Source organism: Gymnoscopelus microlampas (assembly GCF_963454915.1).
Source record: "Gymnoscopelus microlampas genome assembly, chromosome: 11".
In the NCBI taxonomy this organism is placed as follows: Eukaryota; Metazoa; Chordata; class Actinopteri; order Myctophiformes; family Myctophidae; genus Gymnoscopelus; species Gymnoscopelus microlampas.
Genome location: NC_139948.1, coordinates 29341106 through 29368949, shown reverse-complemented (window position 1 = coordinate 29368949; position 27844 = coordinate 29341106). Strand labels below are relative to the sequence as shown.

Below are 27844 nucleotides of genomic sequence, written 5' to 3'. Positions count from 1 at the left end.
TCTCTCTCTCTCTCTCCCTCTCTCTCTCTCTCTCTCTCCCTCTCCCTCTCTCTCTCTCTCTCTCTCTCTCTCTCCCTCTCCTCTCTCTCTCTCTCTCTCTCTCTCTCTCTCTCTCTCTCTCTCTCTCTCTCTCTCTCTGTGGTCTCTCTGTCTCTGTCTCTGTCTCTGTCTCTGTCTCTGTCTCTGTCTCTGTCTCTGTCTCTTTGTCTGTCTGTCTGTCTGCCTGTCTGTCTGTCTGTCTGTCTGTCTGTCTGTCTGTCTGTCTGTCTGTCTGTCTGTCTGTCTGTCTGTCTGTCTGTCTGTGTGTTTCTCTCTCTCTCTCTCTCTCTCTCTCTCTCTCTCTCTCTACTGTACTTACACCAGTTGGATTCATTCAGATTAAATACTGTCATTTGTGCACTGCAACAATTAATGGCACTGCAGTCCACTTTATAATTTAGATAGTAACATACAATAAATAAAACACTCTAATAAATAAATAATAATTTAATCTGCCAGCTTTTTTTACCCAGATGCCTTCATTTTCAAATTACAGTCTGCAATCCATAAGTTTCATTTCCTACCCAGGACTTGAACCCAGATCTCCCGTGTGGGAGATCAAAGTTGTACCGTTAAGTTGGAATCCCTGATTGGCCAGGAGAGATGTCAACAAGTAGGTGTCCTAGCGGACACCAGCGGATATGTAGGGAGTGCACCTCCAATCACTGCAGGTATTGAATTAACATACTCTACCATACAGAGTGGTTAAAACAACATTTTATTCATTCAAATAAGTTCCAGGTTGCAGCTTTAAGTAGCAATGTCTGTGCAAGTCAGTCCCTGTATAAATATAGCATCGGTCTCGTGTTCTCTGCTACTTCACTCTGCCATCCCAGTCCTCTCTTCTATCTCGCTGGAGTTTCTTTCCGAAGAGATCCAAAGTTAGTCTGGCACAATTACCCCAATCTCTGTCCTCTGTCAGACCTGAGTGACCAGAGGCTCTGGTCTGGGGAAGTAGTTCACCCCTCTCTGATCCACATGAGCATGCCCCGCTTGCAGCTCAGACAGGAAGTTCTCGTTCAGTGGGCTGCAGACGTTCATGTTGCTGCTCATATAAAGTGGCGGGAAATCGTTCACGCCCCCGGGTGGGGACGCATCATCGTCCCCACCATCCTCGCCCTCACCCTCCACAGCGTCCTCCTCCTCGTCCACGTCTGTGTCCTCTTCCCAGAGAGACGTGGGGACGTGGGTGAATTCAGAGGTCTCCGCAGGAAGCGTCCCGCGGTGGTAGAAGTAGCTGAAGTTTGACACAATAACAGGCACGGGCAGGGAGATGGTGAGCACGCCGGCAATGGCGCACATGGAGCCCACCAGCTTCCCGCCGACCGTCTCAGGGTACATGTCGCCGTAGCCCACTGTCGTCATGGAGACCACCGCCCACCAGAACGCCTCTGGGATGCTGGTGAAGGATGTGGTAGGGTTGTCCACCTCGGCAAAGTAGGCTGCGCTGGAGAAGATGATGACTCCAATGAAGAGGAAGAAGATGAGCAGGGCGAGCTCTCGCAGGCTGGCCTTGAGTGTCTGGCCCAGGATCTGGAGACCCTTGGAGTGACGCGAGAGCTTGAAGATCCTGAACACCCTCACCAGCCTAATGACCCTGATCAGGGCCAGGTAGGCGGATGGTGGGGCATCGTGGTCTTTGTTGATCTCCGTGGCAATCGTGACAAAGTAGGGAATGATGGCGAATAAGTCGATGGTGTTCATCATGTCTTTGAAGAACACTACCTTGCTGGGCGCGCAGAGTAATCGCATGCTGAGCTCAAAGGAGAACCAGATAATACAGATGGTCTCCACTATGAAGAAAGGGTCTTCGAAGGGGGCATAAGGAGGAAAGACCCTGATGGTTTCGTTAGCTATGGTGGGGTGCGGTATGGTGTAGGGTGCCTGGAATGGACAGGGGAGAAAAAAAGAGTGGTTACAGTTGTGCTCAGACATGAACAAACTTCTCTTACACAGATGCAACTCACTTTCTACTATCATCTTCTGTCATGAATCTAGCCCATAGGAGTGAGAAAGATAAATGCATGGTGAAATAATCAACAGCTCTATGGTGAATAAAGTTAGAGGAGCCCTAAGGCAAGTGAAAACATGGAGAGAGTAAACAAGTTAGTGTGGGTGGTAAGTGAGAAGATATCATCATTAGAAAAGTGGTTGAGTTTGTCCTCAGCACATTCAGAGCATGTGTCTGTCATCACATTCTTATTGGGATTGTGAGATCTTTGATATCGTATTCCCCCTCTCTCACTCTCTCTTGCTCTCTCTCTCCACACGCTCGTCTTTCCTACACTCACCCTCTTTTCTTCACAGAAACTTATATGAATCTGTTAGTCTATATTTAAACACGTACAAAAAAACATTAAGAGCATGTGACCCTGCCTTAGGTTACAGACATACACTGATATGGCTGATGAATGTGATTTCACACTAGTACACACTGTTGTTTAATATAAGTAGTGGTGAGAGAAGTACTGTTTTTATTTAAATAAAAGTAGCAATACCACAAGAAATACTCTCTTACAAGTAAATAGTCCTGTATTCAAAATGTTACAAAAGGATTGGCATCAAAAAAGTAAAAGTTCTCAGATTTGTCAAACGTTTTAGAAAATAGTCGATCTACAAACTGTACAGCACTTCAGCAAATGTACTTAGTTACTTTCCACCACTGAATATAAGCCATATTAAACATTAGATTCTTATAAATATTGCTGCTTGTTTGATGTAAAGGATTGTTTTAAGCTAAGCTGTTACAACATGCTGGCCATACCATGTTCTTAAGATTAATTCTCTCTTCCTTTCAAAATTGTGTTTGTCTTAAATCTCTGTGTTGTATTTGTTTTGTTTCTATCACTCTCACTGTCTGTGCATTATGTACATACAGCAGACCTGATCTGCTAACAATTTATGTTCTCCTCAAGAGACATCTCCTGCTTGAAAGACACTTGTAAAAAACGCTAGCATAAGAGGCTCATTCATCTCTTGTCACAGAATTATGCAATTTTTGCATCATGATCTGTCATCAGCATTGTCAACCATGTTGAAATCGTGCATTATCTCAATCATCTGTGAGTGAGTGAGTGAGTGAGTGAGTGAGTGAGTGAGTGAGTGAGTGAGTGAGTGAGTGAGTGAGTGACTGACTGACTGACTGACTGAGTGAGTGACTGAGTGACTGAGTGACTGAGTGAGTGAGTGAGTGAGTGACTGAGTGACTGAGTGACTGAGTGAGTGCATTTGTGTTTGTTTGTGTTTGTTTATGTTGCATCCATGGTGTTAAATGCTCTCTCATGAGAGTGAGTCTATGTATGGGAGTTCTCGATGTTTGAAGGTGGCAGTGTAGGGCGTAAACCCAGTAAGTGCTGCATCTCAGCGTAATGCTGCACGGGTGTCCCAAACCAAAGCCGCAGTGTCCCCATGCAACTAAATGTGCGCCGCTAATTTCATTTTGCGACAGTCATCAAAAAGGTGATCTGTAAGTGTCTTTCCATGCCACTTTCTCGGTGCATGAGTCACCGTGCTTATTAATACAGACATTCGTTTATGTGTTGATGTGCTCTTAGGGTTGTCCTTCCTCTATATATAGCTCCTTAGATCTCCAAAGGGTAACGTGAGACAAGCTCTTCTCCTTCCCTTGCCTTCACACTTCTGTCCACCTAAGTCTCGACTCTACGTTCTGTCACGTTTCTTGGTTCAACCATCTCTACCTCTCCAGTCCAACACAAAACAACACACATTTGCTGGGTCTTATGGTGATCCTTACAGCTCAGTGGTAGACAAATAGACCTGAACATAACACCACCACCACTGTATAATGTTCTTCAAACAAAACTCAAACCAGCTGCTCTTGTTACATCTGCTTTCTGAACCCCTCTCTTGCTTCTCTCTCCTCTCACGCCCCCACTCCTCTTCAATAACCATCTTGCTTTCTTTTTCTCTCATCTTCCGTGTTTTGCTGCTGTCTTTCCACAGTGGATTAACTGCCCCCCTCATTCTTGACGTGCCTTCCACGTAAATCTCAACTGTATCAGATTTAACGACAAGTCTAAAATAATCTCTCATAACTTCCATCTCCTTTTCACTGCATCGATTCCCGTAGCCTCTCCTTTCATACTGAGCTTGTTGACATAAACCATTACCCCTTAACCCCCCTTCCCGGCTTTAAGTACTACTATAATGTGCCTTTGTTCCCTTGCCCTCATGCATTGTATTGTATGTCTTGCCTTATGTGAAATTGGACTCAAGGTGAATTCTTACGTTTAACCCTATGCAAATAGAGCATATTTAGTCAGATGGCATTTATTTTTGACAAGGTGACACCTGTCAGCACCTGTCATGCTTCCATTTGCCTCATCAGTTCCTTGCTGTGTTAACCCCTGTTCTCTTGGCACTCTATCACCTGCCCTCTCATGCCTTCATGTTTTCACTCATTGTCACCGACGGTCATTCAGTGATGCATTGTTTGGTCATTGATTATACCATTTCTACCACCCCCTCCCATCCGGTACCCACCAACCACACACCGCTCCCTCTCACCTCTCTCCTTTCCTTATCAGCCCTGAACTCGGGCAGTGTCTCCAGGCAGAAGATAAGGATGGACACCACAATGATCATGACGCTGATGATGGCAATGATGCGTGATCCGTGGGAGGACTCTGGGTGCTCAAACAGCATCCAGAGGCGTCGCTGTATGTTGTTAGTGGGCAGCGCCTCCTCCTCCTCCTTGCCAAAGCCTTCATCTGCCTTGAAGCGTTCCATGATCTCCTCCCCGACCTCATAGAACTTTAGCTCATCCAAGAACATGTCCAGGGGCACGCTGGCTGGCCTCCGCAGCCGCCCGCCAGACTGGTAGAAGTACAGGATGGCGTCAAAGCAGACGCGGCTCCGGTCCAGGAAGAGCTCGTTCCGCAAGGGGTCAAAGTAGCGCAGCCTCCGCTGGGGGTCGCCCAGCAGGGAGTCGGGGAACTGAGCAAGGGTGCGGAGCTGAGTCTCATAACGCATCCCTGACACGTTGATGGCCAGACGCTCCGTCAGGGTCCAGCCACTCTTCCACGGGCGACGGCCCACCCTCGTATGGCCTCTCTCCTTTTCACTGCTCTCCTTCTCTCCCTTCTCTGCCTTGTTTTGGTTCTCCTTGTTGTGCTTGTCTTTTGTCTCCGCTTCTCCTCCTTCACCTTCTCCTCCCTTGTCATGATTCTCCATCCCTCAGTCCTACTGTTTTGCTTGATGTTGTACTTGTCAGCTGCTTGTCTCTGGGGAGGATGAAAATGGAAAACTTCAACTTTAACACGTAATAAAGTCATGAAATAACATGAAGTTTGAAGAAGAAAAACAAACAAATGCAAAGATCACTGATGTACAGTATGTGCACAACTTTGCATGAATCAAATGTCTAAGAATCAAAGGTCTAAGTGAAGATAGTCATGTCTAACAAAGTCTCTAAATTTAATTGCACATCTTTGTGAACATTATACTGTACATTATATATTATATAGAATCTCACCTGAATGTTCTTTGTAGATTCAACCAATCAATGTTCTGGAAATCACAAAATGAAATAATCTTCAATTTGATGACGCTTAACATAGTAGGAGCAATGAATGAATATCCATGACTAAAGCTATTCAATAACTAGAAGTATTAAAATGACAGTTATTAAGTGGATGCACGTAAGTGACGTTAGATTGTTCTGAAATCCATGTGATTGATCTGTTACAAAATAGTAATGTAAATTCAGTTCCACTCAAAAGTTAATCTAGTGCTGGTTCCCAGACCACTCATCAAGACATCATCATGCAAATAATCTCCCTGCAGTATCAGCTTCATGCTTGTTAACATCGCATAGGTTACTAGCATGTACAGCAAATCCACTTCCTACTACAGTGCATGCCAGACTGCTGATATAATTTACTATAGAAGCCGACCTCTCACCCCTCTGCTACTGTCCCTCCAGGTGCCTGTCTGCTTGTGTGTGCCTTCTACACTGTTTGTCTATTCCTTCTTTCATCTCTCTCTCTCAGACACAAACCCCCCCCCCATCCGTTCCTTCATTGCACCCTTCCCGTCCCATGCCATCTTCATGTGCCAACTTTGGGAGGGGACGGGCAAGCACCATGGCTCCCTCAGGGTCAGCGTTAATCTGTCTCCTGGTTCCCCACCCTGGGTGAAGTTAAGAGAGCTAAGCTTGTTTGTAGGTCACTATCTGCAGTCTCCCTCGCTTGCTCTCGCTCACGCTCTCTCACGCCCACGGAGTCTCCAGGGAATGCTGTCAGGTCGAAATTCAATCTTCAACTCTCTGCTATCCAAGTGCAGCCTCACACCCCCGGCCTATCCCACCCCTAACAACCTTCCCACCCTAAAATGTCAACCTCCTATACCCCCCTGCCCCAATAATCCCTTTTAGACACGTAGTAAATACATGCATCCACATTGCTCAGAGGGAGCAGCTACTGTACTTAGAGTAGACAACAGTGACCCACAGATGTGCAATGCAGTGGTGAACAACACTGCAATGGGACGAACATGTCGCTTTTCAGTAAAGGCATAAAGTTACATGTACTTCTGTCTTGTCCTCTCTCTCTTTGACATGTAATATATACCGTAATTGATCATCTATTTTATTCTGGATTCTTTCAAACTAGCCCATTCTGATGCTCTTTTCTTCTTTTTTTAAGGCAATCAACCTATCAGGCTCATAAAAAAGTAAGGGGGACTTTTTTAGCCCAAGACCCAAAAGAGAAATCAGATGTTTGGCCGGGACTCAAACTAGTGAAAATTGCAGATCTACAAACTCACAACGCGTCGCTTCATGCCACGTTGTGAGCTTATTAGATCGGCTATTTTCACTACTTCTTAAAATGTGTTTTCTAGTTTATGGATTTTCTTTTATTAATTCATGAAATGTGAAAGGATGAAAGATTTAGCTTTTTTTAAAAACGAAAGTGTTTTGAAATAATAATTAAAAACAAAATATAGGAAACAAAATATGAAGGGATAGTTACTTGTGACCCATAAAAGCAGTAATGGATATTACAATGAATTATTTAACAATACACAAACATAATAGATATCTGTGTTCAAGAAAACTACAACTCCCACAAGGTCGTGCATGATTTTGGGGAACTTTGAACTTAAAGGAATAAAATGAAAGATAAACAAACTGTGATGACAGACACCGTGCACGCCTCCTTTTTATCACATGAACTGAAAAAGGAAGCGTCAAGCGTGTCTTTTGAGGAAACAGGAGTGCGTAAAACTTTACGCAAATAGCTTTGCCTGCAGCCAGGGCTCGACAAACAAGTGCAACAGGTCGCGTGACTTCCCACATCAAGCATTTTGAGTCCTACGAGCGGGTTGACAGCCAAATCTTTGCGTTTCTCTGCCAGCATCATAATGTCTGTCAGTTCACTGCGGTACCATGACAAAGTTGCCATTGTCACTGGAGGATCGAAAGGAATTGGCAAGGGCATTGTGCAAGTGTTTGGTAGGATATGTATATCATTCTCTTTGCACTTTTCAGTAAGTTTAGTTATAATCAGTTTGTGGTCATCATCACAGGAAGGATGCACTATAACAATTTCGCTTACATAATTTCAGTGGAGAATGGAGCCAAAGTAGTATTTTGTGCAAGAGGAGGTTGGTAAAATGTTTTATTACTTCTTGCCTTAAAAAATCATTGCCTACCACACAAATGAATATCCCCAAAACACATGCTATATATCATATTAATTTGTTGTATTAAAACGGAAAGAGCACTAATGGGAATTATACTATATCTATATTATACTATAATGCATATTATTGTTGTTAACATTATGAATGTTTTCAGCTGCATCAGGTGAAGCTCTAGAGGTGGAGCTCAACAAGGCAGGTCCAGGGTCATGCAAATTTGTGAGTTGTGACATGAGCAAAGAGGACGACATCAAGGTAAAGTGATACATGCTAGCTTACTTTGGTATTTCCTAGTCTAGTGATGGTACATGATCACAAGACTGGCTTGGATTCTATCCAATTCTTCATCTGACCAAGGCCAATAAACATAAACAACTTTGTTTGTATGACAATTTTGGTTGCAGCTTTCGTTGTGGAATTATGCAGAATAATTAAATATTCATCACCTTTTATGTTTGTGGTTTCCATCTCCCCAAGCATCCATCACTGAAAGGGGCATATTATGAATATCATAAGAATTATGGTAGAATTACACCGTGTATTGTTATTATGTTCACATTTGGCCTTAATTATATATTTTGACCATCTGAATATCAAAGAGTCAAGATGCCATGGCTCTAAGGAAAGCAAGGAAAAAGCATAGCTATATACAAAGATTATGGAGGAAGTACTTCAGTCACAGGACCAAGCTGTACCCAAAACAATAAATACCAGGCCTGTGCCATGGCATATTCAGACGGTCAGATCATAACATCAGGCCAAAGGTGAACAACATAACAATATAAGATATAATTCTTCCACAGGTATCTCACACATACAGTAGTACTGCCGCAGATTAACCCACGCTGCTCAGTGTCCTTTGCGAATATGACAACACTCCCATGTTTTGTGAGCTTCTGTTTGTTCACCTGGATTATAGTTCATGCTTTGCATTGTGCCTTTGACTATGATGAATTGCCTAACCGGTTTCTGTGGCAACTTCTTTCCAGTGCATTTGAATTAAAGAGTAAATATCTCTCCCCAGAAACTCATTGCAGTGACTGTTGAGCATTATGGACAAATAGACTGCTTGGTTAACAATGCTGGGTGGCGTGAGTATCTTATCTTTTTCTCTGAAGAGAATAGATGATGTTGTGTGGGAACGTGTAGGAACATGTGTCTAACTGTCTATGCTACTTAACTTATAGTTGTGCCTGTTTCTCCCCCTCAGATCCACCTCATAAGCCTACTGATGAAACCACTGCAGATGAATTTAGAGATCTGTTGAATCTGAATCTCATCAGCTACTTCTTGGCTTCTAAAGTATATATACACAATTCTTCTAATATATTAAGACAAAGTACCTGTATATGCATGCCCAAATCAATACACTAAGACAAAAAAAGCATTCAAAAGAACACGCACGCACGCACGCACGCACGCACGCTCGCTCGCTCGCTCGCTCGCTCGCTCGCTCACTCACTCACTCACTCACTCACTCACTCACTCACTCACTCACTCACACACACACACACACACACACACACACACACACACACACACACACACACACACACACACACACACACACACACACACACACACACACACACACACACACACACACACACACACACACACACACACACACACACAAACAATGTTTCAATTACTTTTCCTCCGTATTCCCCCAGTTTGCTTTGCCTTACCTGCGACAGCGTCAAGGAAGCATCATCAATGTGTCCAGTCTAGTGGGCACCATTGGTCAGAAAGATGCTGCACCTTATGTCGCCACTAAGGTGAGTTACAGGACCAGACAAGAAATGCCCAGATCTAATTCTCTGTTGTCAGACTCCATAGGAAAAAAAAAGCCCTGTTGTGTGAATGTTTTTCCACAAGGGGGCGATAAATGCCATGACAAGAGCAATGGCTGTGGATGAGAGCCAATACAAAGTGAGAGTTAATAGGTGAGCCAAACAGGTTTTCTCACATACTGTAGTGCGATTTAAAGTTTCCTGTTTTACAGAATGTGATATAAACAAAGCCATTTAACTAGCTATTTTGCAATTTCAATAAATATCATTGTATTCTATTTGACTTTCATTGCAGCCTCTCCCCAGGTAATGTTCTGACACCTCTGTGGGAAGAATTAGCTGGACAGACGACAGATGCTGCTGCAGCCATAAAAGCAGGAGAGAATTGTCAGGCAAGTTTTCAAGGAGAATAAGTTAAGATACATATTTGAATACAGGGTCACTGCACATATCTAGAGAATTGGAAACAGTATAGGATTAGGTCTCAAAATTCTTGGGAATTGTCAAAAATCTGGAAAGGTATTGCTCATTCCTTAGGTAATTATATGTCCACCACTGTCAGTCCATGAGGTATTGTCTTCCCATATGACTGATAAAGTCAGTGGTAGTTAAAAACTGCACAAAAAAATCAATAACATAATGGAATAATGCTCAAATAAAAGTAAATGTTGTGCATTAAAAAGTTTACTTAATTCTTCTACTACCACCACCACCATTTATAGTACATAAAGAGTACATAAAACTGAAGAAAATCAAATCCAACAAACAGAACAAAAACACGTGTGCAAAACAGTATGTGTGCAAAACAAACAAAACTTTTAAGTGTACATGCTGGCAAAATTACATACTATCATCAGACTTAATGCAGGTTTTATACATGCATACAAAATAAAGTGTATAGTGAGAAATAAAACGTTAAGAGAATCAAACCATACAATCATTCAATCTATGGAAATGCCTTTTGATGTAATTAAATTAGACACCTCAGGCTGAGCACACCCTGCCCCTAGTCCCAGAATATTTGCCACCCCGAAGGCAGCGCATAATGAACTGTGATGATGCAAAAATGTTATGGCAGGCCTTTGAATGGAAAAGGGAATTTGATCCTACCCTGCATCAAGCAAGGCCCTCGGAAACTGAAACAGGAGCATATGCAAGGGCTGCTCAATCCCTTGCTGGCGAAAGAATAAACTCACTGAGCACAGCAGAATATGAGCGTGACATTTCTTTGGTGCTCCAATCATATCAAAGGACATCAAATATGTGATTAACAACCGAGTGAAGCCAGATAAAGGAAGTGTACCTGATGGAATAAGTCCAGATGTGTTTCTGCCTCTGTCATGGACAACATTCCAGTGTACAGTATACAATTGTTCAACTCCGTCATTGTGGCTAGTTACCATTGAACTGTGCCTCAGCTAGACTGATACATATTACTTATAGAATTATAGAATAACTCTACCTTGGAGGACGTTTTAGTGAATATGTCATGAAAGCAAAACAAAGTTCATGGTGATTATAGGCTCAGATTAAGATAGTCAGCTAATTTTACCTTGGTTCTTTAATAGTTTAATAGTAATTTCACCTACGTTGTCGTTGGTGCTACAGTATCTTCACTGCTGGTATAAGTGTCCTGATCTAACTGAAAATGCATATGGAGGAGAAAGTAAAGCACTTAAATAAACGGATTCCATTCGTACCAACTACGATGCCCCATTCAGTGTGATTATGAAACTACAGTATTTGAAGCTGTCTTCTCGTCCACCCATCCTGTATGGATGTTCCTACACATGGCTGTGGTAAAGAACCACTGTGGGTGGCATTGGCTCAGGAGGTAGAGCGGCCGCTTGGGAAACGTAAGGTTCCTGGTTCGATCCCCGCCGGCTCCCCCTGGGTTAGTGTCGAAGTGTTTTTTTACTTTGAATAAAGGCACTATATAAAAATGCACCATTTACCACTACAACCAGCCTGTCTGTGAGAAGCAGATCTCCCATCGGTACCCTATAGTAAAAGAAAAACAAGGCCATTACAACATGAGCAGTGTTTGGCTCGATACTCAAAAAAGTGATTTATTACTCCCTGCCAACAGTAATTAGTTACACTACTTGTTATATTTATTTTCAAAAAATCCATTGGGCTGTTCCTACCGCGTTTGGAAACAATAATGATATTTTGTTCGTGAAACATTTGACAGTATTTCCTGATAAGAGGAAATACTGTCTGGATTAAATGTGTTGTGATGCCATTTGGAACATCAGTGTTCTGACATTGGAAAGGCATCCCTGCGGGATATGGGAACATAACAGTTGTGAGAATAACAGATTAACAGCCAAATCATAATAATCACGTGACATACTAGGTGTGTTCCGATATATAGCACTGAGTGCACTGGCCAATACAAACTAATACGTGAGTGCACTCCCGGTGTGCATTTCCGAACGCACCCACTATGTCTTGGTCCGTAGTTCCATCAGGGGGCGTGAAAAAGTTACTTTTTGTTTAATAATAATAATATTATTATACACAATACTGCCCAACACTTAACATGAGGACATGGACATGGTATTTATGGTGATCCTTTGTAATCTGTACTTGTTAAATGACCAGACAGAAGAACCACATCATGGACTCAAACCTAGAACAAGTGAGGGAGGTGATGGATCATATTGGCGCCTATCGAGCAGAGATTATGAAAAGAGTGCAGTTAAAGCCTCACGCACTATGTAACTTTCTGTATGGTAGAGTATGTTAATACAATATAACTTATACAATTGGGGTGGTTGTATTTTGTCTCCCTGCTCTTCTATTGAGATCTTTAGATTGTGTCAAGACATGACCCCCAAATTGGGTCATGTCTCACCTATACACAGTGTCTGACACAAATGTTGAGCCCCTGAGCAAGCAGGCAGGCTCTATTGGCTCAATGGTAAAAATGTCTGTACTTAAGCGGGTAACCAGGTTGAGAATTATTTTTTTAAAGATTCCGCCTCTCATCATACAAGCTGTGGAATGAACTATACTGAACTATACTAACTATCTCCTATAGAATGTTAAACACAGAGTTCTCTCCAAACCAGTCCTTGTTGGGACTGGTCTTTTAACTTCGCAGGGTGTGTAATGTTGGCTCGAGAGTAGAGTCTCAACTTGCACTTCATTATTCATTGCACAAGGGTTGATGAAGGCTTTTGTTCTATTTACAGGAATGTTTTGTGGATTTGAAGTCTAAGGCTCATTTGAAGGGGAAAAAAAACACCATCTAATTATTCTAATACTTTCTATTTATCTTAAGAATAATAGAGGTGCATGAAGTTGGCAAGTTGCTCTGAATTTTATTTCTATATCTTCAAAATGTCTTGCCTTCTGTATTTGTGTGGGAAAATGCATACCAGTATTTTATTCCATGTTGGATTCAATCAACTAATCAACTAGGCTTCTAGGCTAAGATTCGATCAACTAATCAACTAGGCTAACATAAATTAGTTAGGCAAGGCTGGGTAAAGCACACAACAGAATGATCCTAAAACTGCTATAATTTGTGTCAGTAGTTTGAGAACACAACAAACAGTTAATTACTGTGTCATGTCTAGTTCAGATAACGACCTTTGTTCACTTCATATATTGTTCTTAACTCTGATTAATTCTATATTACATGCTCACTTAGTGTTTTGTAAATGAAATGCTTGATATGGTACAAGTTGGATGTTTTTAGCTGATGGAGCTCTAAAACAGTGTGTCCCAGACACTGGATTGGGACCCATTTGTAGGTTGCGGACTCGCAAGTAAATATCCCTTTTTTCCGTTTCTAATTTTTTTTTGTTTTAATTATTAAAAAGGTAAACAAAATAAAGAAGACTAAATCAAACATTTTCAGAAATAAGAAAAATGTTACATTTTTCAAAAGAACTTCATAAACTAAAAAAAAAAAGAAGAATAATACAACTTTTAAGAAAATAGTGAAAATAGCAGATCTACAAGCTCACAATGCATTGCATCATGATGTGTTTTGACACAGAATGGGGTAATCCAGACTGAATTCCCCTAATGTTTTATCCACTAATGATCACAGAGAGCCCAAATTCCATACACTCACTCGCATGTGGGAGCTAACACAACCACACTTTCACTGTTGGCAACTGAGTGAAATTATGAGAATCACATAGGAATATATGATATTCTAAAACAGTGGTTCTCAAACAGTTTCATTTCAAGGACCCCCAAATTGACAAGTATTTGGCCATCTGAACATATTTTGTGCCAGCCCAGGGACCCCCATAACAGAAGATTTGTTCAGATTTGTCAACATTTTACAAAAATAGCAGATCTACAAGCTCAACACATCGCAGCTTGTAGATGTGCTCTTTTCTAATAGCCATTCTAGCTTGATGTTAGCCTGTTAATCATCTATTTTTGAATAGTCGGGGAAAAAAAGTTGTGTTAAAAACTGTTAATGATTTTGCTGAGGACCCCCTGGATCCCCCCAAAGGACCCCTGGAGGTCCCCGGACCCCACTTAGAGAACCAGTGCACTAAGAAGTATGTTTGTACTCGTCATTTCCCTCAAACAGCTGATGGGTCGGATGGGGACGGAAGCTGAAATGGGGCTGGCTGCCTTATTTCTTGCTGCTGATGCAACCTTCTGCACTGGGATCGACGTGCTGATGAGTGGAGGAGCTGAGCTGAACTATGCTTTCAAGAGTCAGATCCCATCATCATAACTAACAGTACCTGCCTGGACCTCTTCAGTGACCAACGACAGAATGGAAATGATTTAGCTTAACATGTAATTCATTTAACTGACTGCTTAGTTTAATAAGGAATAGCTATTCAAGTCAATGTTGTTTTCATTTGTTTAATAGATACTCAGGAATGATGATAATAATAATGAAAAAGCCTAAACATGCCTAAGAGTGGGACCTAAAGTGTACTCTATTATGAAATAAAGGTTAATTTCATATTTCAATACATTTTAGTAGCACATGTTTATTTGTTTTGCTGTGTGTTGGTTGGTAGACATGATACTGTAAGGTCCTCCTTTTGGCAGTGTCACACTCACACCAACTAAATATTTATACATCTGCCACCACTCCCCACTGACAGTCCAATGGCCTGTTTGAACTCAACTAACCTCCTTTTTTTGTCCAACCACATGGCAGACATCTGTCACGCCTACCAATTACTTCCGTATGAACTCTTTACAGACACCGTGTAGCTCAGTATTTAGACAACATTTTTTGGCGTTGTCAATCATATTAATTTGGATCATTATGCAAATGTATAGAACTATAAAGCATAAGAGAAAAACAAAAGGGTAATCTAACGTGAGCCGAAGAGCAATATTACATTATTTTCTCAGTGCAATTTAAAATTTGGAATAAACGGGTTAATGTAAAATAAAGAATGGTCCCTAAAACAGTAAATTGTGATAAGAAACGCGTCATTGTTTTGGGCTTTAAGGATGAAATTCAAGCAGCTTTCACGTGGAAAATTTAACAGTTGTCAAACCGGAACTGATATGTCAATGTGTTCCCACACGAGCAGATTTAGAATTCATTACATTCAGGGTTGCCATGTCCACTTATTATAAGCGACTTTTGGCTTGTTTTTCTGTAAAGTCGCTTGTAAATATTGGTTGTTGCGGGTTGCAGTTTTTTTGGGCTTGTTTCTAAAGTGTAGTTGCTTATTTGGGCTTGTTTCCTAAATGTCGTTTGGTTCTCAAACATTTTCATGTCATGGACCCCAAAATGTATTTGTTTGCGGACCCCCATACCAGATTTGTGTTGTTAAAATAGTTGATTTTTTTTCAAAATGTGTCTTTCTTTTCAAGATTCTTTTGAAAATAGCTGGGACCCCCTTACCAGATTGCTGTTCAAATGTTTAATGTTTTTCCCGAAGACCTTTTTCAAAAATCACTGAAAATCACAGCACCCCGTCTTTAAGATACCCATGTACCTGTGAAAGTACTTCAAAAACAAAAACACAAACAAGGGAATAAACTATTTCTCATGCTATGCAACAAAAATGTGGAATGCCCTACCAAAAGGAGTAAAGGAGTGCAAAACCCTACTCACTTTCAAATCTGCCCTAAAAAAACACCTTCAGGAGGCTGCAATTCCAAACTGCATTCCAAACTGGCCCCTGTCAAAGTCCTAACCAACCCCCCCTCCTTGAACTGTTAATTGTATGCACATATTTCTTGTTTTCATACCAGTAACCTGTAAGCTGGATGCATGACGTTCTGCATACTAGTAGTGAATATCTGTCTGTTTTCTTAAATGTCATCATGATTTGAGTGCGTGGGGATCTCATTTTAAGTAAGCCATTGTGCTTTTATGAGCGATACATTTGAGGACCTTGTATTGTGAATTGTACTTCCATGTACTGTTTCCATGTCTTTTCTAAATAAAGTATTCAACCAATCAAAACTCATGTAGCCTAGTGGTCGCTTCTTTTGGGCTTGTTTTCACAGACCTGGTTGCGTATTCCTCTCACAAAACCTGGCAACACTAATTCATTACACAGCAGCAATGGCAGCCATCAGAACGGTGAGTCCCGAGTCCAAAGATCGCTGTTTTATCTCTCAATAATATTGTCTGTTTCTTTCCCAGGACGGTTTCCATCAATGAGTAACTAAAGGAATGACCCATTAGTCAGCAGATAATAGTCAGATGATTGATATTTGGTTGATTGCTTTTTACTGACTGGGCAGCCCGTCAAGACTCAAAGGAAGGAAAGCGAAGAAACGTTTTTTCTCTCTGGTTACATGTCTTATGAAATAGTTATTAACCGTTACATTGATTATTCACACTCCCTTACGGTTTTAAAGCCCGGCGCACATTTTTATTACGTTTGTCTTATTGCATAATACGTGGATTATATACTGTAGATGATGTCACGTTGTCGTTATATGGGTGTTAAATATTAAGCCGAAATGTTATGCTTAATTTTGTGTAAATGTTTAGTTATGGTCCTTGACTGTCAGTGGAAATGTGTTGCTAGGGAACAGCTTGGGTCCAACTTTATTTCATGTCTCCTACTGATATATTCACGACGTTATTATTACACCTTAATAGTGGATATTTGTTTCATGGCCGGGGGGGGGGTGTACACGCCCTCCACTGTCTTCAGAAAGTGAAGTTGTGAAAACACCAAGTGTTGTTACATTTACTGATATCAATCCATTTGTCCTGTTGATTGTGTACACTGTAAAAAATGGTTAATGTAACTCAGAGAGTGTAATGTAACCAAACAGTCAACAGTTACAACTGGATGAAACACAGAGCATTTTAATACATAAGCCACCTGGGCTACTTTATCATGATGCTTGTTGTCACTCTGCTGTCACTGATCAGACCTGCTGTCATGTGTGCTTGTGTGATGCTATTTAAAGCTCGCCCCTTGGATGCATTTGTCTCTTTGAGCCCACACACACAAACACACAAACTGGCTTGGTGGGACCTGCAAATGAATAAAATGTCACCTTGGCTGAAAGGCATAGCCTACTTTCCCCACTGTGGTGCAAAGCCTATTGCATAATGTCTTGCACCAGGGACATTTTTCAGCACAACATTAGTATAGTTAGTCACACTGCAGTAGTTACACACTTAATTTGCATGATTTCCCATATTTGAACTTTGTTTTCTGTTCTTGTATAGGCACTTCATGGACGGATTGTTCAGGCCCTCCCCTTCTCCTTGGGGTCACTGCGGTTTGCCAGCTCTTTTAAGGTAATTTAAAAACAAAGCAAACGTCTCTTGACTGGCCCTGGCTAGTGGCCACCCAATGGAATTTATTACCGTAACAGCCTGAGTGTGTTTTTTAGCACAGCCTACGCTGTTGTGTCTTTATGACAGGAAGGAAGGTTGTAACAAACATGACATTATTGTTGTTTTCTCACTTAACCCTTAAGAGCCTGAGGCCGATTCTACAAATGCCTTCTAATCAGTAGTTCTCACACTTTAAAGATTTTTCAAAAATGTTCAAAAATAGTAGATGTACAAGCTCGTGGCACAAAGTGACACACTGTGAGCTTGTATATCTGCTATTTTTTTGCCAACACAAAAATCTAAAATGACACATATGCTTTCCCGTTTGGATGTTGAGAGTTTGAAAAGTAACATTTGTAAAGTCATGTTTCAGACCTACAGTATATACAATTGTGACTGTTCTCTTCCCCTTCCCTCTTTCCCTTTGTGTACGTTGTCATTTAATTTACTTTAATTTAAAAGAAACAATAATGATTGAACCGATTACTCTGTGGTTTGGCTTTTCGTGATGTAAAATTAATTCTCATCATAAGCATGCTGTCAGAGTCCATTTCAAACTTAAAGCATGCACCATCAATAATGAAGAAAATCACTATATTCGTTGCTTGCTCTCTTCCTGTGCTTGTCTTTCTCTGGGACCTTTTCTTTCTCCCCGTGTCCTCAATACACCTCAGGCGGCAGACCTCACTATTGAGCGGAACACAAACTGTGCGCCTAAACCTGACTCCTCCAGCCTGGTGTTCGGCAAACACTTCTCTGACCACATGCTGACCATCTACTGGTCAGAAAAGCAGGGCTGGGAGGTACCTCAGATAAAGCCCTTTCAGAACCTGTCCTTACACCCTGCCACCTCCTGCCTGCACTACTCCATAGAGGTGAGACCCCAAGCATACAGTAGGCCTGTCACAATTATTACATAATCGTCTAATCGCAATTATTTGAGATAATCACAATTATTTTGTCATAATCATCATGATCATTTCCATGATAAATGGTTCCTATTTTCAAACATTTAAAAAAAATGTGTAAATAGCCGAACTACAAGCTCAAAACACGTCACAATGCGATGCGGTGTGAGTTTGTAGATTGGCTATTTACACTATTCATGTATTTCTTTTAAGTATAAAGTTATTAATTAGGTCAGTCATTTCTTTGTATATTTAGATTATGTGTCATATTTGCCATGTGCAACTTCAAAGCCTATAAAGCCAAACAGAAATGTAATTTTCAACGACAAAAACATAATTATATCGTTAATCGCAATTATTTGAGTGACAATTAATCGTCATGTAAAATTTCACAATCTTGACAGCCCTAGCATAGACTTTGGCTTGACACACACTTTGGCACACATTGTTGCTCTTACACAGTGATAATCCTCAGTATTAATTTATCTATTTGTAACTCTGGGAGTGTAAATGGACCCTTTTTCGGGTATATTTAGTTACATTTTTACCCTCTCAGAGTTAAATTAACACAGAGGATTTTACTGGGGCGGCAGTGGCACAGGAGGTTGAGCGGCTGCTTTGGAATCATCCTGCTTCGATCTCCAGCTCCCCCTGTGTTAGTGTCGAAGTGTCCATGAGCAAGACACTGGACCCCTAAAATGCTTTCGACGAGCAGGTTGGTGTCTTGCATGTGTCTGCCGTCGATGTGTGAATGTGTGTTTGAATGGGTGAATATAATGCACATTGTAAAGCACTTTGAATAAAGTGCTATATAAATGCACCATTCACCATTTACTGTGTGTTGGTAGTGGTTGTCAGCTCTCCAGTGATAATCCATTATCCAAACACCCATACTGTGTCAGTATGAAATCAGTCTGTAATCTGTCATTCATTCATTCCTGACTGTCAGCTGTTTGAAGGCATGAAGGCATTCCGTGGGGTTGACAGCCACATCCGTATGTACAGGCCCATGTTGAACATGGAGAGGATGCATCGCAGTGCAGACCGGAGCTGCCTCCCTGTAAGCATTCAACCTCTTGTTCCCCTGTTAATGACGGCTCACACAAAACTCAATTTGTTGTAAAACCATAAATATCTGATAACAATAATTGACAGCCAAAGAGTTTCTGTCAATCCAAAATCAGATGTGCACCATTTGAGATCACTGACACATTCTCTTAGAAAGTGTTTACCAGTGAATATATCAGGCAACATAAGCCTCTAAAGGTGTGTTCACACAGGAGGTGAATGTATTTTTTTCATGCAGCATAATTACAAAGTCAATGCCAAGACACAAATAGACACAAGTTTGCACCGGCAACAACTTCAGCAAAACATTCGCATCACAACAGCCAATCATAGTGCATTTTTAGATACAGTGAATTCTAATTGATTTTGACACAACAATGATGAAACTGCAACTCCCCGGAGACTTAAGCACTCCATAGCTGGGATGGAGATGGAGTACCTCATACCTGTAGTTCGGGTACATTGTGTACCCAAACACAACAGCGTTTGGCTTTGTGCCAAGTCTGGGACTTCCTCACTGGGCACAACAACGCAGCGATGGTGGTGATATTTGACATGGTTGATGGCGCAAAGAAAGACCTTGGTATTTTCTGTAAAAGAAGGGTGTGTACAGAGTGTACAAATGTAACAAAATGGTTATACCATTTCGTTACATTTATACACTCTCAGGGCTGTCCACACCAAGCACTATAACTATAAATATATAGTTTTAAAAAACTCAAGTGGATGGTAGAGTCCACACCACAACTATAACGACGTCAGTGGTGAACAATATAGTTAATTGTTATAGTTACAGTTATAGTGCTTGGTGTGGATGGCCCTTAACACTGGTAAATGAATGCAGGAGGAGTCCCTATTCACATTTTCTGTTATTACAAACCCCCCAGTTGGTCTTTGAGTCAACAAAACTGCTTTCTTCTTACTCAGACGTTTGGTGTCTCACCTCGTGTGAGCTCCACAATCTCATCCCGGCCAGGAAAGCTGACAGGTGGGAGGAGGAAAAGACACTCATTTGCGTCACAGTGTTTGCTCGAATAATTAGGGAACATGCGAATGAACAAATTTCTCCCAGTGACCAAAATCACATGAATGAAGCAACTAGAAAAATATGTTCGCCTCCTGTATGAATTCCTGGAGTGTATCAGTGTTCATTAATAAGGCATCGTCCTGTTAACTTTATCTATGAAATACCAAGTAATTAATCTTAGGTATGAATTTGCATGTATGCAATATTTTGAAGTGAAATCATTAAACTACTGTCCCTCTTTTGGTGCATCTAGTTGTTTGACAAAGGAGAACTACTGGAGTGTATAAAGAAGCTAGTGGAGGTAGACCAGGAGTGGGTTCCCTTCTCCCTGGATGCTAGTCTCTACATCAGACCAACCTTCATAGGAATTGAGGTGAGCCTATAGTGACATTAAGCTAATTCCATGTACAGGCAAAAAAGTCAAAGAAAAACAAACATTACATTTATAAGCCCCTGTGACCACACTGGACTCATCTTTGTTTTGCTAGTAGCACTCAACAGATGGTTGATGCATGCTGCTGGTAATGGTACTTGTTGCTAAGGGGTAATGAAATGCTCTCAGCACGTTTGAGAACATGCAGTGACATGGCTATGTAACTGAGCACGTGGTTCTGTAATACAGAATGTTGGAAGATTTTGTATAATACATTGTGAAGTTCTGTTTTCCGAAGAAATATTGAATCTCTGTCCTTCTTCACTGTACTCAGCCCTCCTTAGGAGTGTCCAGGGCAGGTAAAGCGCTGATCTTTGTAATCGTTGGACCTGTGGGGCCATACTTTGCCACGGGTTCCTTCAACCCGGTTTCCCTGCTGGCAGACCCTGCCTTTGTCAGAGCTTGGAGAGGAGGCGTCGGCGAATATAAGATGGGAGGGTGAGTTTTGGATCCTACCCTGATATGGCCACACCCCCACACATGATTCCATGTACATCCTAATCACAGGCCTCGTTCCACATGACTCTTGTCATGCTGGACCTGCATTGGCTCAGCTTAGATTATATAATGCCACTTGACGCACACTATGCACATTGATCTCAATTCTAAGGGTTTAGTGCAGGGGTGGGCAGCATTTCTTTTGAGAGGGCCATAGTGACTTTGATAAAGTGAGCGAGGGGGCACGCATTGGACAGTTCAAATGAAACTTGAAACACGTTGAATTATGTTAAAGATATGACAGATTGTTTTTGAGTATGTGTCTTTCTGATGTATTTTGATGTTTTGTATTATGTTATGAATATGGACTCAAGGCAGACTGTTTCACAATTATAAACAAACATTTAATATTTGAGTACGGGTATCTACTCAAATGGTAAATATGAATTACCATTATTTGGAATTGAGTTAAATAATTTCCTCTTGAAAACATTAACATAATTCTGACTTTTATCATTTCGTTGTTTGGTGGAGGGTCATTCTGTTTTCCTTTGAGGACGTTGCGGGCCAGATTGAGATGGTCCACGGGCCGGTTCCGGCCCTCGGGCTGCATGTTGCCCATATGTGGTTTAGAGTGAGCTTCTAGAATTGGAGCCACTCCCCGTTTGTTTTCCATTGCAGCTACACCTGTCAATCACTCATTTAATTCAGAAACATTAGTTTCATGTCCACCTTATGCACATTTAGTGACACTTATTAGCATGAAGGAACTGTACAGAGACTTTATTCTAGGCCAGAATGTGCTGCATCAGCTTCAGAGTCCTAAAGACAGGTGGCAATGTTGTAGACACAAATCTCTGATGTATAATATTGGGGCTGGCAATTCAGGTCAAACTTAATTTAGTTGAAAGAATTTGGTCTGATATCAAGCCAGTAAATTTAGCAAATGCAGGTTATGTGAGGACTGGCGCCATCTTGTGTCCACATGCACACATGAGGTGGGTCAAAGGCAGGGCTAAAGCTAGCAAGTCATCAGCAGTCAAGAGTGACACTGGTAACATTTGCCATAGCTGGGTGGGTAGAGGGGTTGATTGGGTCCATATTGAGAACCTGTAAGCAAAAAGAAAAGGACCATAAGTACTCATCCAGTATTACCTTACGGTCGGCTTGCCTTTCTCAGCCACCCCGACAGTTCAGTAGACTACAGATGGGAGTAGCTGATAATCACTGAAAGACAAAATTCATATGAACAATTCATGACTGGAGGGTTTTTTTTTTAATGGAATTTCGGGCCTAAATTGTAGTCTAGTTAGAAATGTACTCACTGCTATAGCATTAGCTAGCTTATTTTTAGTTTTTCTTCTGTGTCATGTGGTGGCTGTTAAAGAAGATGATAAGTGTACTAAAACCCTGTCACTGATTTCCATACTGTATACCAATATCTCTAAGATGATCCTCTTATCTCAGCTATTTGTGGTCTCTTTTATTTTATTATTTCCTTTTTATTTATTTTTTTACATCCTTTTACATTGTCATTTAACGCCACTGGAATGTTGCCAGGGATCCATCAGGGCTCTTGCACTATGTTTACTACTCCTTGCTTGTAACAAAGCTTATTACGCATTTACAGCTTTGTTGAATACTTGATTGTGATTGGTCAAGCAAGGCATTCTGCTGTCTGTCATTCAAAAATAACCTGCAACAGGGCACTCGTATAGCACAGGGGTAAAGTTCTTGCCTACCAGTGCAGAGACTAGGGGTTTGAATCAGCCGCAGTGTCTCCTTCTTGCCTGTTAGTGCACTAGTGACTCCTACTTGTCAGGGTGCCTGTTAAGTGGGGTGTGGAACTAGGATGAATAGCGTGTACCTCACTGTGTTCCTCACTGTCAGGTGAAAAGAAGCGGCCTTGATGTCATGTATATCGGAGGAGACACATGGTTGTTTGTGCTCTCTCTTGGACTAACTGTAGGAGTTAGGACTGACATGATGGGACTAATAATACATGGGGAAATCAAGTATTGGCACGGTGACTACATTGGAAGAAAAAAAAAAAAGGGGGGAAATTAAAAGACATAACCTACCTCAGGTTAGACTTAACCTGCCCCAGGTTACATTGTTAGCGGAGGATTGTAAGCTTATAATAAAAATCAGTTTTAAATAAATGTTACATTATTGATTTAGGTTGTAAGTAGTAGGCATGAAATAATATAATGTACAGTGAACATGTCATCATTGCAAAATAACCTCCGCTAATGTGATGCAAGACCTGGGCTTCACTTTTGGTGTGTTTTTACCCTGTTACACAAGACATTGGGATAATAATTATGTAAATGTTTGTTCTCATTCTTCAGTAACTACGGTCCCACAATAGCTGTGCAGAACGAGGCAATTAAGCAGGGTTGTCAGCAGGTGCTGTGGTTGTATGGAGAACAGGAGGAGATCACCGAGGTCGGCACGATGAACCTCTTTATCTACTGGACCAGTGAGACTGGAGGTCAGGCCATCGTGTGTGTGTGTGTGTGTGTGTGTGTGTGTGTGTGTTCTCATTTTAAACAGTACATATTGAAAGAAAGGTTGATTTGTATTAATATAAATAAAGATGGGTGTTTTTGTGAGAGTGAGTTTGTTTGTGTCTCTACAGAGAAGGAGCTGCTCACCCCTCCTCTGGATGGCATTATTCTACCTGGAGTCACAAGGCAGTCTTTGCTTGACCTGGCCCGAAAATGGGTAACGCCTACTTTATATTATAATTCATTGCATGACGGTGTCGCATGCCAAAACAATTATTGAAGGTGTGTGTGGCAAAGTAGAAATTGGCCTTGGAGATTTTTGTTTTTGTGGCATTCCTGCGCCAAAACTTTGATGACCGGTGGAGTCTCCGGTAGGAGACTCAATTGAGACTCAATTGAGTCTCCTACTGACCGATGACCCGGTCATCAAATTATTGGCTCAGAATCTTGGGGTGAACTACTCCTTTAAGAGAGGGAAAGGCAGTCATTCTCAACCTTTTTTATTTGAAGAACCACCAGTTTGATATGCAGTAGCCCACGTACCCCCATTTTATACGATTCTTTATCTCTGGGAGCCAAATCTACACTGTAAAATCAGTGTACAAACCTCAGTGTTCATTTAACTCTGAGAGTGCACAAATACGGGTCCAGTATCAGTCATTTTGCTGGGTTCCATATTGAGAACCTGTGATTTAAGAGAACCATCAGTAGTCATCTACAGTATTACCTTACGGTGGGCTTGCCTTTCTCAGCCAGTTACTCTGGTTGTTACCGTTCTGCTTATTTACTGATCAAGCCTTGAGAGTAAATGTCTAATCTAATTCCACATCATGATTTAATATCTCTGACAATGCATTTACTTAATGATCTTGGCTGACCACAGAATTCCCAAGCCAATCCCAGCTCCATTTTGGCTTGGAAACAAAATGCCAAGTGAAGCAAAAAGACTGTCTGCACAGTAATTAATAGTGGCACATGCTGAACAGGGTATTTGAAATGATAAAGCTAATTATTTAATCCTCTAAAATCCACAGCACAATACTGGTAGTCACAAATGTCACAACAAAACAAATCACTAAAGACGGAGACCTAGAATCAGGTTGCATAGTATGCTGTATACATGCCCTACAACAACTGTTTTGCCAATGCAAATTATGTCATTGTGTGTTGTGCCAGTGGGGCTGTAAGGATTATCCTCATTCAAACAATGTATTTTGAATGTATTTATTGAATCATTTCTCAAGAATAATAGGATGCTGATTTATTATGAGGTGTTTTATTTCTTTCTCACATTTCCTGGTGACCAAAGGATGGTCACCATAGCTCACATGCTATGCTTCACAAGCATTCGCAGCAGTTCTACTCTTGAGGCTAGTGAATGAGGTCGGGGAGGGCACACACAAAGTCACCAAGCCACCAATCCTGTTCTGAGTCTTCCTTGTTTCCCTGGTTTCCTCCAGGGTGAGTTTAAAGTGACAGAACGCAAAATCTGCATGAAGGAGATGCTTGGAGCCTTGGACTCGGGAAGGATTCTGGAAGTGTTCGGAGCAGGGACTGCCTGTGTCGTTTGTCCTGTTGGCAGCCTGCTGTACAAAGGAAAGGTAAGACTTTTTAGTGCAACCAACTAGTTTCCTCATATCTTTTAGCTTTCTGCAAACGTTTTGAGTCCAAACCATTTTCTGTTCTTCCTTAACAGCAGAAAGTACTGATTAAATTCTTTATTCTATTCTCTCCATCTTTAAACTCTCAACCTGTCTCTTTCTCTCAGACATACCAGATTCCCACTATGCAGAATGGTCCAGACTTGGCCAAGAGATTCCATAAAGAACTTACTGATATTCAGGTAAGCCTAAAAGCCTTAATTGCGCTAATGCTCGCCTTCATACTTTTACACTCACCACGAATCATACTGTACTTAACATTTGTTGTTACAAAACAACAAATCAAGCATTCAACGAGTTTTAATTTCCTTTCCTGTCCTTTCTTTGCACTTGCTCCCTTGCTTTACCCAGTATGGACGCAAACAGAGTGACTGGGCTCCATTGGTGGTTTAAATTGCCCACTTGCACATGCCATTTGTATCAAGAAAGTCCCATAATTCCAGCTTGGAACACCAGCAGTCCCTGCCCCCTCCCTCAACCCACTAATGCACTCCTACTGATTGGCTGGCCAGAGAAGACTCCCCTGTTATGCTTCTCAGGCACAATATTTTAATCACAGTTTCTATACAGAATCTCCAAGGAATAAGGTTCATCTTTTGAATGTGACAACTTGCATTTGAAAGCAATATTAACCATGATATGCAATGTCGACTGTCTTTGCATTGACCCTAACCCCAAGGGGTAGGCCACAAGGCAGGAATACCAGTGTTAGCCGGCTGTGTATAGAAAAGCAAAATAATAAGTAGCAAGCAAAAACAACTAACCAATCAAGAAGAAAGTAGTTAATCAACAAAATAAAATGTATCCTGTATGGATACTGCACAGGTTTAATGACATTTGATGGATTGGCCTGGTAGTCATGTCCTTTCTACTTTGATTTGACTGATTCAAGTCTATTGGGTAATATAAAAAAAAACAGCTGAACATCTGAACAGCTCAATTATGCTGCTTCCAAAAATGGCTACACTCCATTCAAAAGTGCATTATTTTTAAATGTCTCATATTGTCTCATATCATTGTATGCATTCGTATCTCTGCACATTTTGAGCTACACAAAGTGTTCCTCGTAGCTCATTGCACATATACAAATTAAGCTTGCAAATATGGTCATCTTCGCAAACAATATGACATAATCCAATCCTAGGACTTGAAGTACTAGCAATACAGAAGCAGTTACAGTACATGTTTGTTTTGTTGGTTAGTGAAGTGCATTCTACAGGTACTGTTCTTCATAATTTAGAAGTTTTAACATGTTTATTTTAAGTGTGCAACAGCAACATTGTATTCTATTTTCTTATGTTACTATGGTATGAAAATAATCTCATAGCAAAGACGGCCTTAAAAAAATAATTAGAAATGTGAAATTCAACCTTGGATGTAGTACTGATACTGTCATATCTATATATATATATATATAACGAACTACAGGGGATGTTAGTGTATAGAGTATTGCTTTAGATGTCATGGGTCCATGTCAGTGTGACACTAAAGGTGCTTTTTAAAACGGCGTCGTACCGTAGAACTGGGTTTACTATGACCTGGAGGATGTCAGTCAGTCATGTGAATATGTTTGTTTTACTTTAAAAGGAACATGTCCTTCTATTTTGACTGTAAAGATGTTACTGCCGATTGTGATTTTAAAGATGAGGTCTAGGTAAACCTACAGTAAGTATGCACAAATAGCGGGGTAACATTAGGCTGTGGCCTAGATGCTGTAGATATAGTTACTCTTCAGCAACGAGAAAGAGACCATTTTAGATTTGCTGACAAACACTGCACTAGTTTGCGTGTTATCATTATGTAAACTGTATTGTAACAAAAAATATTTTTTTCTATAAAAAAAAAAAAAAGACAAATTAGGGGGATTTTAAATTATGTTTGTCCTTTTGGGTATGGAATTATAACTACTGTCTTCCCAAGTGTTTGCTTTGCTGTATAACCAATGTTTGCTGTAAATTATCCAGCTTTATGTCCTTCTCTTTTCTTGCTGCTTTTCTTGCCCTTGAATGTATTTTTAAGGCTAATTTATAATTCATCAGCTGGGTCGAACAACAAAAATAACATACTTTCAGCAACAATCGACACTTTTTTCAGTTGAAAGTATGTCGTTTTTGTCACACAACATGGTCGTATCTATGGCCAGTAGCATACGACACGGTAATGCAACGAAGTATAAATTTGCCTTTATGTTGTCATGGGAGGTTATACCTATCACTCCATATACCTGTCTCCCCCTCTGTCTAAAGTGCCTAACCTACGTATCTCTGTTACTGTGTTACATTGATCTTTATCCTGCTTTGTTGGTTTGTTTTTAAGTGACTGCACTAGGGGCTATTGCTGGATTCTTTGTTCTGTTAGTGATGTGAGTTTAGTTTTATTTGTGGGACTTTATTACTTTTAATGTGCAAAAATGTTACTTTTATTTGGTTGTGTTTTTACAATAAACCAGATCTGTGGACAATGTTTTTCTTTTTAAATGGTCAGTAGTAAGTTTGAGAATATACTTTTATTTAGAGCTGTTGGGGAAAACATCTCCTTAACCC

General features: G+C 40.9%; 2 protein-coding genes across 6 annotated transcripts; one reads left to right on the top strand and one right to left on the bottom strand.

Annotated features, from left to right (window-relative positions):
* Positions 1-90: 90 nt before the first annotated feature.
* On the bottom strand, positions 91-8713 carry kcna7 (potassium voltage-gated channel, shaker-related subfamily, member 7). Of its 4 annotated transcripts, none has more exons than XM_084072672.1 (4): positions 8148-8713; positions 5534-5568; positions 4567-5282; positions 91-1923 (listed from the first exon to the last, which is right to left on the bottom strand). In XM_084072672.1, exons 3-4 carry the CDS (start codon positions 5230-5232, stop codon positions 958-960), a joined length of 1632 nt encoding a protein of 543 aa, XP_083928798.1. In that variant the 5' UTR covers positions 5233-5282; positions 5534-5568; positions 8148-8713; the 3' UTR covers positions 91-957. The 4 variants fall into 4 exon arrangements, with proteins under 4 accessions (XP_083928798.1, XP_083928797.1, XP_083928796.1 ...); XM_084072671.1 differs by lacking the exon at positions 8148-8713 and adding an exon at positions 5962-6048; XM_084072670.1 differs by lacking the exon at positions 8148-8713 and adding an exon at positions 5955-6007.
* LOC311056215 (branched-chain-amino-acid aminotransferase, cytosolic-like) lies at positions 7268-27762 on the top strand. Of its 2 annotated transcripts, XM_084072677.1 has the most exons (18): positions 7268-7513; positions 7627-7665; positions 7859-7956; positions 8726-8792; positions 8912-9003; positions 9375-9479; positions 9580-9647; positions 9790-9886; positions 17146-17217; positions 17931-18131; positions 19114-19224; positions 20513-20632; positions 20967-21130; positions 23482-23624; positions 23772-23857; positions 25101-25241; positions 25409-25483; positions 25653-27762. In XM_084072677.1, the coding sequence occupies exons 1-18, from the start codon at positions 7423-7425 to the stop codon at positions 25692-25694; spliced, it is 1812 nt and encodes a 603-aa protein (XP_083928803.1). In that variant the 5' UTR covers positions 7268-7422; the 3' UTR covers positions 25695-27762. The 2 variants fall into 2 exon arrangements, with proteins under 2 accessions (XP_083928803.1, XP_083928802.1); XM_084072676.1 differs by lacking the exons at positions 7268-7513; positions 7627-7665; positions 7859-7956; ... (3 more) ...; positions 9580-9647; positions 9790-9886 and adding an exon at positions 16006-16035.
* The last annotated feature ends 82 nt before the right edge of the window (positions 27763-27844 follow it).